General features: G+C 36.4%; 1 protein-coding gene across 3 annotated transcripts in view; it reads right to left on the minus strand.

Moving 5' to 3' along the window:
- Positions 1-1,033: 1,033 nt before the first annotated feature.
- Positions 1,034-16,276, minus strand: part of CENPI (centromere protein I) — a 79,863-nt gene continuing 64,620 nt past the window's right edge. For all 3 annotated transcript variants that reach the window (XM_077887339.1, XM_077887340.1, XM_077887341.1), the window contains exons 20-21: positions 2,687-2,731; positions 1,034-1,984 (exon numbers count right to left, since the gene is read on the minus strand). In XM_077887339.1, coding sequence (XP_077743465.1) covers positions 1,883-1,984; positions 2,687-2,731 — 147 coding nt within the window. In that variant the 3' untranslated portion in view covers positions 1,034-1,882. The remainder of the gene's footprint in view (positions 1,985-2,686; positions 2,732-16,276) is intronic.

Raw genomic sequence — 16,276 nt, forward strand, 5'->3', positions numbered from 1 at the left:
ACTCTGTTGTAACCTTACTGGCCTCTCTGCTATTCCTCAAATGTGCTAAACCCAATTAATGTTTTTAAGCCTTTCACAACTTACCTTTACCTCTGCCCAGAATGCTCTTACCCCAAATATTAACATGGCCCATACATTTATATCATTAGGGCTTCTGCATAGGTCACCTCCTCTAACAGGCCTTAAAGTAGCAACCGTCTCAATAGTCTGTCCCTACACCTGCACCCCGATGTTTATAGCAGCAATGTCCACAATAGCCAAACTGTGGAAGGAGCCTCGGTGTCCATCGAAAGATGAATGGATAAAGAAGATGTGGTCTATGTATACAATGGAATATTACTCAGCCATTAGAAATGACAAACACCCACCATTTGCTTCAATATGGATGGAACTGGAGGGTACTATGCTGAGTGAAGTAAGTCAATCGGAGAAGGACAAACATTATATGGTCCCATTCATTTGGGGAATATAAATAATAGTGAAAGGGAATAGAAGGGAAGGGAGAAGAAATGGGTAGGAAATATCAGAAAGGGAGACAGAACATGAAGACTCCTAACTCTGGGAAACGAACTAGGGGTGGTGGAAGGGGAGGAGGGCGGGGGTGGGGGTGAATGGGCACTGAGGGGGGCACTTGACGGGATGAGCACTGGGTGTTATTCTGTATGTTGGCAAATTGAACACCAATAAAAAATAAATTTATTATTAAAAAAATATATTCTGTATTCTTTGCTTCTTCTTTATAGCACCTCATACTATATTTTTGCTTATATTTTTATTGTCTGCCTTCTCCAAAGGGATACAGTAAATCCCACAAAAGCAGTACTTTGTATTGGTCACAGCTATACAACCAACACAAAAAAATATCTGCCACATAGTAAGCAAGGTAAATATGTATTGAATCAAATAATGAATGGGATTCTAATCTGAACACTACCCAATAGTATAGTTTTGTTTTGCTTTAAAGAAAAAAAACAAAAAAAAGAAAAAAACCCTCTAGAATATGCCCTTACAAACAAAAGTAAACTCAGCTTAATTTCTCTCAAATGATATGAATTTTATTAAAAGACAAAGAGTTACTTAGTAGCAGTGAGGCTGAATTTTCAGCAAGATATTCTAGCTATTATAATTTTTTTAAGTCTCAGAATTATCCCTGAAAATAAAGTCTCAGTTTATTTGAGCCTGAACACTTACAAATGGGATATGTAACATATACATAATACACATACACAATATAGTACAGTTTTGTGAAACCAAAGTAGTATAAATAGGAACATTTTAGATTATCCCACAATCCTTTCCATTGCCTTCTCTCTTCAAATTGCTACCAGTGAAGGCCCAGGCTCCTAATCTACCAATTAGTTAGAGCTAGCTTTCACAGTTAAACATGTTATATACAATTAACTTGATGGCTGACACTGTTGTTCACAATAAGGAAAATGGCAATATCACCAGAGGTTGCAGAGGCAGGGCATTTTACATGAGTATGTCTGTGGCTAAATTGCCACTATATATTATATATTACCTGATCTCTTCCATCAACACAATTTACAGTCCACAAGAATGTGAAAAATCCCACCACATAACAGATGTATAATTTGGTAGAAGGCAGGGCTTGATGATGAAGTCATTATTCACTAGTGGGCTAAAGAATCTAGATCCTGAAAAATATAGTTAGCCACACTGAGGCTCTCTGGAGCCATGCATGGAAGGCCAGTTCAAGTACTCCCTGAAGATGACAGTCTATTGATGAAAAGATTATGGAAACTCAAGTTGAGCCATTTGGCCTCTCTAGCAACAAGGAAAAGAATTTAGTCCAGTATGATCGGTTCATTTAAGTCTAAATTCATTTCATGTTGATGAGGTGGTTTATGCTCTCTGATGATCAGGGGACAGAAGAATGATGAATACTACTTCTTATGAAAAGTTTCAAGCCTTGTAACCCCTCTGAAAATAAATAGTCCAAATACCAGTTCCATTTCTTTCCCTGCAGGCACAAAAAAGGGAAGATTACTTGTGAAATATTTACTGTGCTTATTCTGTCTTCTCTTCTTTCCCGAGTAAAAATTCCCAATGTCCTGAATGCACATACCAAGGGTTAGCTCAGAGGGGCCAGGTTCCTAACTGGAACTCAGGCCCTAAAGTAACATTCAAACCAGAAAGTACCTGAAATTTAAAGGCTAAACATTCCTTTTACTTTATTGGCAAAAAGTTTTAGCTATCCAACTGAACACGTCCTATGAAATGGAAATGGGTCATCATTACCTTGTTCTAGAAATTTAATATCTAAAATAGATAACATGGGAGCAGACATTGTCATATTACTGTCTAGATTAAATATGTACACAGCAGAGTTTCTATAATAATGAGACAACTATGTTAGGTTTTGTTAAATTAGCCTCATGGCAGTCACACTTTGAATACATGCAACTGTACTATAAAATGAGACAATGCACAGATATAATGGCAAGAATCAAATTATGAGTAGTTCTATCTTAGAGAGGAAGGAGAGGGTAAATGCTAATAAATTCACATAAAAGTCACCGGAATGAATTCAGGAGGCAAACATTTCACTTTGATTTTGTGGAGGCAGCAAGCTTAAGACTGGGAGAAAAGTAAAAGTACACATTTTTTGATAAAATAAAGCTATAGTAAATTCCTGAAACATGATGAAAATAAATTTATTTACCCGAATAGATCTCATGTTTACTGTTGTCCTTTCTTCTGGCCACTCCTTAAAAAACAAAAACAAAACAACAAAAAAAAGTGGGGAGATAGGAGATAGAAATATTTGGTTAGCAAAAATTACCAGAAAATTAAGATGGCTCTTCACTGACTCATTTGTTACATTTTATTCCTACTATCATTCTTGGATTCCTTTTAGGTAAACACTCACTATAACCTTCCATATTTCTCCCTAATAGCACAAACAGAAGGAAGGTGAGATTACAGCGAATAAAGGGAGTTCCATTTTGCTAATTTATGGCCTCAAATCTGTATTCAGCCACTGGAGTGAAGATAGAAGATATTAGAGAAGGCATCTGCTGAGGTAAAGGATACCTGAACTGAGTTTTAAGGGATGAGGAGGAAGTCTAGTGAGGCAGTCTGTGTACACAGGAGATTCTATAAAAACTGATTATGAAAACTCAGACCTAGGCAATCCCACATATTTTCCTATCTTTAACTATCACCCACTGTATTTCAATGAAAAGTCATCAATTCTATAACAAACATTTTTAATATATTACTAAGAAAAAACTATGCCTATTAAACTATGTATAGCACAATGTCTTCTTAACACTTAGAATTTTTCTTTTATGATGATTTTTAGATGTAGGCAGATTTTGATCATATATCATTTTTATAAACATGAAATGGTAAATATAAACAAAATTAAGTAGTGAAAAGTATTTCTAAAATTTTATATTTGGAGTCCTACTCTTCTGAATTACTTTTCTACTCAAGAGCTATAGATAACTATGTTTTTTCACACAGTATCATCTTCTGTGCCAAAGTGTTGGCAATGCAACGTTCCTCAAAAAACTAAAAGATACTAGTGTTGGGGTCCCAATTACATAAACATAATCTACTTTTGGTTCCTGCTTCAAAGGAAAGTCCGTAACAAGTATGATATACTGCTTCCCTCCCCTCTTCCTCCAAGGCATTTGTTTTTTGGGGCCTAAAGGAGTGTTCCAATATTTCCTCCAAGTTATTTCCCCAACCTGCTAACAACCATCCTGCAAGGTCTGATTCTGGTAATCTGCCTGGACATACTCAAAAACAGTAAACGACAACTATATTTTCATTGCTGCCTGGCTGACATCAATTGCAAGACACGCCCTGATCTCTGAGAAGTTAAAAAGTTAAAAGAACATGTGTTTTTACTGATTAAATATACTCCATGCTGATGAATTCCATATTTATTTCTCTAATTCCAACTTTTCTCCTGAACTCCAAGCCTAGCTTCAAACTGCCTATACTTCCACTTGTATGTCTACAGACATTTCAAACTTAGGTAGATCAAAACAGAATTTGAGTCTCAACTTGCCCTCCCCCCAAACCAAAATAACCTCTCTTGTTCTTTCACCAGTATTCCTATTATTAATAAATGGAACCACCATCAACTCAGTTGCTCAGTTACAAAAAACCTCAAAACTGGGTGCCTGGGTGCTCAGTTGGTTAAATGTCTGCCTTCAGCTCAGGTCATGATCCTGGAGTCCTGGGATCGAGTCCCGGGTCAGGCTCCCTGCTCAGTAGGGAGTCTGCTTCTTCCCCTACCCCTCCCCTCAACTTGTGTTCTCTCTCACTTGCTTTCTCTCAAATAAATAAAATCTTATTTAAAAAAAGAATTATATAGGGACATCTGAGTGGCTCAGTGGTTGAGCATCTGCCTTCTTTGGCTCAGAGTGTGATCCTAAGTTCCTAGGATAGAGTCCCACATCAGGTTCCCTGCAGGGAGCCTGCTTCTCCCTCTGCCTATGTCTCTCCCTCTCTCTCATGAATAAATAAAATTTGGGGATGCCTGGGTAGCTCAGCAATTGATCGTCTGCTTTCAGCTCAGGGCGTGATCCCAGGTCCGGAGATCAAGTCCCACATCAGACTCCCTGTGAGGAGCCTGCTTCTCCCACTATGTCCGTCCCTGCCTCTTTCTTTCTTTCTTTCTCTCTCTCTCTCTCATGAATAAATAAATAAAATCTTTAAAAAAAATATAGCTTGCAAAAAATATCTTCTTAAACTCAAAAGTCCTTTTCTTTCTCTCATTCCCACTTTTTAAAATTAGTTTCAGAGGTAGAATTTAGCTATTCATCAGTTGCATATAATACCCAGGGCTCATTATATCAAGTGCTCTCCTTAATGCCCATAACCCAGTTATCCCTTCCCCCCTCCCCCATTCCCTCCAGTAACCCTCAGTTGTTTCCTGGAGTTCAGTGTCTCTTACGGTTTGCCTCCCACTTCTAATGAAGCCATTCATCAAGTCCTGTCCAACTTTTGCAATATATCTCAAATCAATCCACTTCCATCCATTTCCACTACCACTACATGTACACAAATCTCTATCAGTATCTCTTGTCCAGACTCCACCAACAGCTTCCTAATTGGCGTCCCTGCAGCTACTTGGGCCTCTAATTATAACTCTATCCTCCACAAAATAGCCAAAGTAATCTCTGTTAATAAACATAAACTCAGGCCGTACTATGATATTGCTTTAAAATTTTTCAATTGTTTCCCATGGCACTTCAAAGAGATCTGTAAAAGACACAGCCCCTGAATCTCTGCTCTTATTTCATTCCATTCTCACTCTTGTTCCTTAAGCTATAAACCATACCAGCCTTCCTTTTCTCCTTGAACCCCTTGAGCCAGTATACTATTCTCACTACCTGGAATTCTCTTATTCCAGCTATTCCTAGGCCGGCTGATTCTCATCTTTTAGAAGAAATATTAGACCAAATGCCACCTCCGCAAAAAGCCTTTCTTGAACACCCATTCCTGACAACTCCCCAATCACTCTTTCTCTTACCCCACCCTGATTATGTCCTTCACAGCATTTCTCAAAATTCAAAATTATCATGTTTACTTATTTCATTACTTATTTACTGTTCGTTCTCATTAGAACACAAACTCCATTTGGGCATAGATGGTATCTGTCTTCTCAGGCACTATCTTCCCAGTATGAGAAGCATAGTGAACACAAAATAAATATTTGTTGAATGAATAAAGAAACAACTACTGGGCAGCTCGGGTGGCGCAAGCTAGATTTTTTTTAAAGATTTTATTTATTTATTCATGAGAGATACAGAGAGAGAGAGAGAGAGAGAGAAAGAAAGAAAGAGGCAGGGACGGACATAGAGGGAGAAGCAGGCTCCTCACAGGGAGTCTGATGCGGGACTTGATCTCCGGACCTGGGATCACGCCCTGAGCTGAAAGCAGACGATCAACTGCTGAGCTACCCAGGCATCCCCAAATTTTATTTATTCATGAGAGAGAGGGAGAGACATAGGCAGAGGGAGAAGTAGGCTCCCTGCAGGGAACCTGATGTGGGACTCTATCCTAGGAACTTAGGATCACACTCTGAGCCTTTGGCTCAGGTCATGATCCCAATGTCCTGGGATCAAGCCCCATGTTGGGCTCCCTGCTCAGTGGGGAGCCTGTTTCTCCCTTTCCCTCTGTCCCCTAGCTTGTGCTCTCTATCTCAAACAAACAAATAAATAAATAAATAAAATCTTTTTAAAAATGGATGCAACCATGTTGACAAGATATGGAGAAAATAACCATTCATTGTAAGCAGCAATGTAAATTAAAATAACTTCTACTAAAAGCAATTAATGATACCCAACAAAATAAAAAAATCACATTGAAAACAATCCAGTTAGCGCAATTTAACCACAGACACACTTATATATGTATGAAATGGTGAATGTGGTTTAAGAATATTCATTAGAGTATAATTTCATAACAGAACTAGAAAAAACTTAAATGTTCAATTTACAACTTATATGCTTAACTTTAACATAGATTCATATGATGGAATACTATGGAAACATCAAAAACAATGAGGCAGCCCTTTATGTACAAAAATGAAACATAAGCCTAGATATTAAGTCAAAAATTCAAGAGGCAAAAAAAAATTCAAGAGGCAGAAAAGTAAATATGGTATACAGTGTTGTAAAAGATCATTTACAGAGAAATATACAGTATGTCTCTATAAGGATATTCAAGAAACTGAAAGTAGTTGCTTTATGATAAAAAGTATCCACATAGAGTTCCACTTCCAGGATGAAATCATGAGTTCTGAGGACCCACTCCCCAGAAAATGAGAAAATTTGGCAAAGACTGCTTTTTAAAAACCAGCACTTAAAGACTCTGAAGGTAGATCTAAATTCAATAATCTAACATACTGCCTTAAGAAACTAGAAACAGGAAAGCAAACTAAACCCAAAGTAAGAAGAAAGTATAGGTGACCCTTGAATAACATGCGGTTAGGGGTGCCAACCCTGGCACAGTCAAAAACCTATGTATAACTTTGGCTTCCCCCAAATTTAACTACTGACAGCCTGTTGACCAGAACATAAACAATCAATTAACACATATTTTATAAGTATTATACACTATATTCTTAGAACAGAATAAGCTAGAGAAAAGAAAATGTTAAGAAAATCATAAGGAAAACACACTTATAGTATTATACTGTATTTATTGAAAAAAAATCTGCATTAAGTGGACCCATGCAGTTCAAACTTCTATTGTACAAGGGTCAATCATAAATAATAATGATTAGATCAAGAAATAAATGAAATAAAGAATATAAAAACAGTGGCACCTGGGTGGCTCAGTTGGTTAAGCATCTGCCTTCAGCTTAGGTCATGATCCCGGGATCCTGGAATGGAGCACCACATCGGGCTCTCTCCTCAGCAGGGAGTCTGCTTCTCCTTCTCCCTCTGTTCCTCCCCCACCCCCCTGCACTCACGCTCCCTTTCTCTTTCTCTCTCTCTCAAATAAATAAAATCTTTTTAAAAAGAATATAAAAACAAAGATTCTCATACTTCCTGATTTTAAAACTTACTATAAAGTTACAGTAATTAAAACCATGTGGTACTGGATGAAGAAAGACCTATAGACCAATGGAACAGAATAGAGAGCTGAGAAATAAACACTCATATAGGGATGCTTGGGTGGTTGAGCATCTGCCTTTGGCTTAGGGCATGATCCTGGGGTCCTGGGATTGAGTTCTACATCGGGCTCCCTGCATGTAGCCTGCTTCTACCTCTGCCTGTGTCTCTGCCTGTCTCTGTCTCTCATGAATAAAAAAATAAAATCTTAAAAAAAACCCTACATATCAATGGATACAAATAACAGAATGAAAAGGCAACCTATGGAATAGGAGAGAAATATTTGTAAATCACTTATATGATAAGGGGTAAATATCCCGACTTCTTATATAAAGAACTCCTACAACTCAACAACAAAAAAACAAATAACCTGATTTGAAAAAAATGGGTGAAAGACTTGAATAGATATTCCTCCTAAAAAGATATACAGATGACCAATGAGCACATGAAAAGATGCTCTATATCACTAATCATGAGGGAAATGAGAATCAAACCCACAACAAAATACTACCTCACATCCACAGGATGTTTATTTTAAAAAATCAGAAAATAAGAAGTGCTGGTGAGGCCATGGAGAAATTGGAACCCATGTGCCCTGCTGGTATGAATATAAATTTAATATGGAAACACTTATGGAAAACAATACAGTGTTTCTTCAAAAAATATAAGTAGAATTACTATATGATCCAGCAATTCCACTTCTGGGTATACAGCTGAAAGATCAGAAAGCAAGGACTTGAACAGATAATTTTATACCCATATTCACAGTAGCATTATTTTCAAGAGCTGAAAGTGGGAAGTAATCCAAGTGTCCATCAAAGGATAAAACAGACATGGGTGGACCTAGAGGATGTTATGCTAAATGAAATAAATCAGACTGAGAAAAACAAATACCAAATGATTTCACAAATGTGGAATCTAAAAGACCAAACAAATGAATAAACAAACAAACAACAGAATTAGACCTATAAATACAGAGAACTGATGGCCACCAGGGGGAAGGGGGTTATGGGAGGATAAGTAAAATGAGTGGTGGGGAGCAGGATTTACAGGCTTCCAGTTATGAAATAAATGAATTATGGAAATAAAAGGTACAGCATAGGAAATATAATAAATGATATTGTAATAGCATTATATGGTGACAAACAGCAGCTACTACACTTGTGATGAGCATTGCATAATGAAGCTGAATCACTATGTTGTACAACTAAAACTAATTTAACATTGTGTGCCAACTATACTAAAATGAAAAAAATTTAAATAAATAAGGACTGAGATGTGAAAAAAAAGGATGAACAGATAAGCAGAATGTGATATATACATATAGTGGAATATTATTTAGTCTTAAAGAAGAATATCTGTACACATGCTATATTAGGGATGAATCTTGAAGACATGCTAAGTGAAGCTACTTACAAAAGGACAAACACTGTATGATTCCACTTATATGAGGTACCTAGAGTTAAGCCAAACTCAGACTAAAAATAGGATGCAGGCTACAAAGGGCTGTGGAGAGGAGGGAATAGGGAGTCACTATTTATTTTATTTTTTGTTTCAAGCTCAGGTATTTATTAGGCACCCACTGCACACCTTGGGAGAAGGCCTGGCTGGTGAACATAATAATTCCCCAGGACAGCTCTGGCCCCCATCCCACAAGCTCTCGGACTAGAATAGGGGGCAGCAAACATTACCAGCAAAACGACAGGGATGATGGGGGCCATGAGAGCTGGGTGGCAGGGGGCTCCCTGCAGGTGGGAAGCCAGGGTGAGAAAGACCCCTCTGGCCCCCAGGAGAGGAAGAGCAGGCCCAGGTGCAGGTCTTCAGGCAACTGTGGGCTGTACAGCGTGTGGAACATTTGGGGGCATTTGGGGGCAATGCTGGTGGTCAAGGCCAAGCTCAGAGGGTGGGCTGTACTGCAGGTAGCCACAGGAGGCTTGGGGTAGAACAACAGTAGGACAGGCCACCGCGTGGGGGACTCGCTGGTGGGGGGGCAGGCTCCCCATGTCCCGCCTGACAGTACAGCCCAGCCCGTGGACGCAGCGCTCCTCAGAGCCCTTGGGAGTCACTATTTAATAGGCACAATTTCAGTTTTACAAGATGAAAAGAGTTCTGTGGATGGACAGTAGTAATGGTAGAACAATAATGTAAATGTACTTAATGCCATTAAATTATATACTTAAAAATGGTTAAGATAGTAAATTTTATGTTATATGTATTTAATTACAATTAAAATTTTATTTTATTTATTTATTTTTTCAATTAAAATTTTAAAAAATTTAAGAAAAAATTTAATTTAAGTAGAGAAAAAGCAGTGAAACCAAACTGGTTCTTTGAAAAGGTCAACAATATTGACAAACTAGCTAGGCTAAATACACAAAAAAGAGAGAAGATTCAAGTCACTAAAATCAAAAATGAAAGGAGGAAATCACTATCAACTTTACTGAAATAAAAGGTATTGTAAGGTATATCAACACATTAGATAAACTATATGAAATGGACAAATTCTATTCAACAACTAAATGTTGAGAATGACTCAAGAATAGCTGAACAGAACTATAACAAGAGGTTGAATAGTAATTTAAAATCTTCCTACTAATAAAAGCCAATGACCAGACAGCTTCACTGGTAAAATCTATCAGATATTTAAAGAAGAATTAATGACAATTCTTCACAAACTTTTCCAAAGAATAGGAGAAAGAATACTTCCTAACTTATTGTATGAGGCCAGAATTAACCTGAAACCAAAACCAGACAAAGATATCACAAGAAAAAATCAATATCCCTTATCATCCACAAACTACCAGGAAACCAAATCTGGCAACATGTAAAAGGGATTATTCTCCATGACCAAATACAATTTATCCCAGAAATGCAAGTATGGCTAAATATCTGAATATCAATTAATATAATATACCATTATCCTCAGAAGAAAGGGCAGGAACCACATGATCATGTTTGTAGATACAGAAAGAGCATTTCACAAAATCTAACATTGTTTCATGATAAAAACACTCAATAAACTAACAATGGAAAGTCAGTTCCTCAATCTGATAAGGGGCATCCATGGAAATTCCTAATATCATACTGCAGAAAAATGAAATTATTTCCCTAATAAGAAAAAAAACTTGTCCATTCTTGCCATTTTTCTTCAACTTTAATTTTACCTGAGGTTCTAGGGAATACAATTAGCTTGCCAAGAAAAAGAAAACAAAAGATCCAGATTTTAAAGAAGGAAATAAAATTATCTGTTTGCAGAAAACATTATCTTGTGTAGAGAAAATCCTAAGGGATCCATTGAAAAGCTTTAAAATTTTAAAAATAAGTTCAACAAAAACAATGAAACAAAGGTTTCAGGATGTAAGATCAATATATACTGGGATGCCTGAGTCGCTCAGCGATTGAGCTTCTGCCTTCGGCTCAGGGCGTGATCCTTGGGTCCGGGGATTGAGTCCCGCATCAGGCTCCCTTCAAGGAGCCTGCTTCTCCATCTGCCTATGTCTCTGTCTCTCTGTGTCTCTCATAAATAAATAAATAAATAAATAAATAAATAAATAAATAAATAAATAAAATCTTTTAGAAAATCAATATACACCAATCAGCAATGAACAATCCGAACATGAAATTAAGCAAAAAATTCTAATATACTGTCTTTGAATGACACATTAGACCAGATGGACATAATAGATATACACAGCATATTCTAGACAAAAACAACAGAATATATATTCTTTTCAAGTGCACATGGGACATCGTGAAGGGCAAATCATCTATTAGGTTACAAAACAAGCCTCAATAAATTTAAGAAGAGTGAAATCATATCATGCTCCTTTTTAAATCACACTGGTATGAAACTAGAAAAAAAAATCACAAGAAAAAAACTGGAGAAAACACAAACACAGGGAGACAAAACATAATACTAGACAGCCAATGAGTCAATGAAGCAATCAAAGAAGAAATAAAAAATACACAGAGACAAATGAAAATGAAAACATAACAGCCCAAAATCTTTGTGATAAAGCGAAAGTACTTCCTAGAGGGAAATATAGAGCCATGAAGGCCCACCTCAAGAACAAGAAAAAGCTCAAATAAAAAATCTAACCTTACACATAAAAAAAATAGAAAAAGAAGAATAACCAAATTCCGAGGTGAGTAGAGGAAAGGAAATAATAAAGATGAAAGCAGAAATAAATGACAGAGAGTAAAAAAAGGAAAACAATCAATGAAACTAAGAGTTGATTCTTTGAAAAGATAAACAAAATTGACAGCCAGACTCATCAAGAAAAAAAGAAAGGACTCAAATAAATACAATCAGAAATGAGAGAGAAGAACTGATACCACAGAAAGACAAAGGATTATAAGAGAATAACTATGAAAACTTAGATGCCAACAAAGTGGACAACCTAGAATAAATGGATAAATACCTAGAAACATACAATTTTCCAAAATGGAACCAGGAAGAAATAGAAAATCAGAACAGACCAATTACAAGTAACAAAACTGAATCGATAATTAAAATAAAAACCACCAAAAAATAAAAGTCCAGGACCAGATAGATTCACAGGTGTTTTCTACTAAACTTTTTTTTTAAAGATTTACTTATTTGAAAAAAAAAAAATAAAGATTTACTTATTTGAGAGAGAGAGAGAAAGAAAGCACGAGAGTGAGTGCACAGGGGGAGGGGCAGAGAAAGAGAATTCCAAGGAGACTCAGTGCTGAGCCTGTCACAGAGCTGATCTCACAATCATGAGATCATGACCTGAGCCGAAACCAAGGGTTGGACGTTCACCCAACTGAGCCACCCAGGTGCCTAGAATTCTACCAAACTTTTAAATAAGACTTAATACCTATTCTCCTCAAACTATTCCAAAAAATATATAAGCAAGGAAAGCTTCTAAATACATTCTACAAGGCCAGCATTACCCTGATAACAAAACCACACAAAGAAGCCACAAAAAAAGAAAACTTCAGACCAATATCCCTAACGTACACAGATGGCAAAAATCCTCCACAAAATAGGAGAAAATCACATATAACACATTAAAAAGATCATTCACTATTTGCAGATGACATTGTGCTATATATATGAAACCCTAAAGACCTCACAAAAAAACTACTATGGCTAATAAATGAATTCAGGAAAGTCACAGGATACAAAATTAATATACAGAAATCCATTGCATTTCTGTACACAATAATAAAGTAGCAAAAAGCAACACAATTTCAACTGCACCAAAAAGAATAAAATATCTAGGAATAAATTTAACCAAAGAGCTGAAAGACTTATACTCTGAAAACTGTAAAACACTGATGAAAGAAACTGAAGATGATACAAAAAAAAATGGAAAAACATTCCATGTTCATGGATTAAAAAGAAAAATATTGTTAAAATGTCTATACTATCTGGAAAGAGCTCAGATGTCCATCAACAGTTGAATGGATAAAGAATATGTGATAAACACAACCACAAACACACACACTGGAATATCATTCAGCGACCAAAAAGAAATAAATCTTGCCATCTGCAAATGATGTGGATGGAACTAAAGGGTATTATGTTAAGTGAAATAAGTCAAAGAGAGACAAATACCATATGATTTTACTCATATGTGGAATTTTAAAAATGAACAGTTAAACATAGGAGAGGGGAAGGAAAAATAAAATAAGATGAAAACAGGGAGGCAAACCATAAGAGACACTTAACTCTAAGAAACAAACTGAGGGTTGATGGAGAAGAAGTAGTTGGCGGGGGGGAGGAGTAATTGGGTAATGGGCATTAAGGAAGGCACTTGATGTAATGAGCACTGGATGCTGTATACAACTGATGAATCACTAAATTCTACCTCTGAAACTAGTGAAAAAATAATTTTTAAAATGTCTATACTACCTAAAGGAATCTAAAGATTTAATGCAATCCCCATCAAAATATCAACAGCGATTTTTAACGGAACTAGAATAAATAATCCTTAAATTTATATGGAACCATAATAGACCCTGAGTAGCCAAAGCAATGTTGAAAACAAAGAATAAAGCTAGACATATCACAATTACAGATTTCAAGGTATACTACACAAAGCTACAGTACTCAAAATGAATGGTACTGGCACAAAAATAGACACATAGATCAATGGAATAGAATAAGGAGTCCAGAAATAAACCCACGATTATATGGTCAATTAATCTATGAAAAAGGAGGCAAGATTATACAATAAGGAAGACATTCTCTTCAACAAATAGTGCTGGGAAAATTGGACAGTTACATGCAAAAAATCAAACTGGGGTGCCTGGGTGGTTCAGTTGGTTAAGCATGTGCCTTAGGTTATGATCCTGATGTCTCCCTCTGCCTACTGCTCATGTTCTCACTCTCAAACAAATAAAGCTTTTTAAAATTTTAAATTAAAAAATTAACTCTTGGACTACATCAAAATAAAAAGCTTTTGCACAGCAAAGAAAACCTTCAACAAAACAAAAAGGCAACATAACAAAATGGGAGAAGATATATACAAATGATATAGCTGATAAGTGGTTAGCATCCAAAATGTATATAGAACCTATACAACTCAACACCAAAAAACGCAAATAATCCAAATTAAAAATGGGCAGAGGACATGAATAGATATTTTTCCATATAGACATATAGATGGTCAGCAGAAACATGAAAAAATGTTCAACATCCCTCATCATCAGGGAAATGCAAATCAAAACCACAGTGGGATTAACACCTTACACCTGTCAGGATGGCTAAAATCAAAAAAGCAAGAAATAAGAAATGTTGCTAAGGATATGGAGAAAAGGAAACCTTTGTACACTGTTGGTGGAAATACAAGCTGGTGCAGCCACTGTGGAAAGCAGTATGTAGGTTCCTCAAAAAATTAAAAACAGAATTATCACATTATCCAATAATTCTTCTACTGGGCATTTACAATAAAAATGAAAACACTAATTTAAAAAGATATATGCACCCCTATGTTTACTGCAGCATTATTTACAATAGCCAAAATATGGAATATCCACAAACAAATGGATCTCTCTCTCTCTCTCTCTCTCACACACACACACACACACACACACACACACACAGGAACATTACTCGGCCATAAAAAAGAATGAGATTCTTCCATTTGCAATAACATGAATGACTCTAAAGGGTATAATGCTAAGTGAAATAAGTCAGTCAGAGAAAGACAAGTACCAAATGACTTCACTCGTAAGTGGTATCTAAAAAAATAAAACAGAAAACAAAAACAACAAATGAATAAACAATAAGCAGAATCAGACCTATAAATACAGAAAACAAACTGATAGTTGCCAAAGGGGAGGAGGTGGAGGGGTTGGGCAAATTGGGTGAAGGGAAGTGGGGCATATAGGCTTCCAGTTATGAAAGGAATAAGTCATGTGAATAAAAGACCCAGCATTAGGAGTATAGTCAATGACATTGTAATAGCCATGTAATGGGACAGATAGTACCTACACTTGTGAAGAGAGCCTAATAAATAAACTTGTTGAAGTACTATCTTGTACACCTAAAACTAATGTAACACTGTATGTCAATTATACTCAAAAAAAGAAAGAAAATAATTTCATTTATAATAACCTCAAAAAAACCCCCAAAATAATCAGGAATAAATTTAACAAAAGAAGTATAAAACTTATACTATGAAAACTATAAAACATTGTTGACAAAGGCTAAATAATTGGAAAGACATTCTATGTTCATACATTAGAAGACAAAACTATTAAGATGGCAATACTATCCAAATTGATCTAGGGATTCAAGGTATTACCTATCAGAATCCCAGCTGGTTCTTTGTAGAAACTGGCAAGCTAATTCTAAAATTCATATGGAATTTCAAGAACAAGAATAGCCAAAACGACCTTGGAAAAGAACAAAGCTAGAGGTCTCGTATTTTCTGATTTCAAAGCTACAAGACAGTTTTGTACTGGTGTAAGGATAGACAAAGATCAATGGTAAAGAATGAAAGTCCAAAAATAAATCCATATATCTATGGTCAATTGATCTTTGAGGGTTCTAAGACATTTTAATAGGAAAATAATCTTTTCAAAAAATGGTGTTGGGAAAACTGAAGAGCCACATGGAAAAACTGGAGTTAGATACCTACCTGTATCACATACTATACAAAAATGAACACAAAATAGATTTAAAAAATCTAAATATAAGAACTAAAACTGGGTAGCCCAGGTGGCTCAGCGGTTTAGCACCACCTTCAGCCCAGGGTGTGGTCCTGGAGACCCGGGATCCAGTTCCATGTGGGGCTCCCTGCATGGAGCCTGCATCTCCCTCTGCCTGTGTCTCTGCCTCTCTCTCTCTCTCTCTCTCATGAATAAATAAATAAAATCTCAAAAAAAAAAAAACTAAAACTATAAAACTCTTATACAAAACATAGGAACAAATTCATGATCTTGGGTTAGGCAGTGATTTCTGCTATGACATCAAAAGCACAAGCAAGGGATCCCTGGGTGGCGCAGTGGTTTAGCGCTTGCCTTTGGCCCAGGGCGCGATCCTGGAGACCCGGGATCGAATCCCACGTCAGGCTCCCGGTGCATGAAGCCTGCTTCTCCCTCTGCCTGTGTCTCTGCCTCTCTCTCTCTCTCTCTCTGTGACTATCATAAATAAATAAAAATTAAAAACAAAACAAAACAAAAAAAAAAAAAAC

Source organism: Canis aureus, chromosome X (assembly GCF_053574225.1).
Source record: "Canis aureus isolate CA01 chromosome X, VMU_Caureus_v.1.0, whole genome shotgun sequence".
NCBI classification, from domain to species: Eukaryota; Metazoa; Chordata; class Mammalia; order Carnivora; family Canidae; genus Canis; species Canis aureus.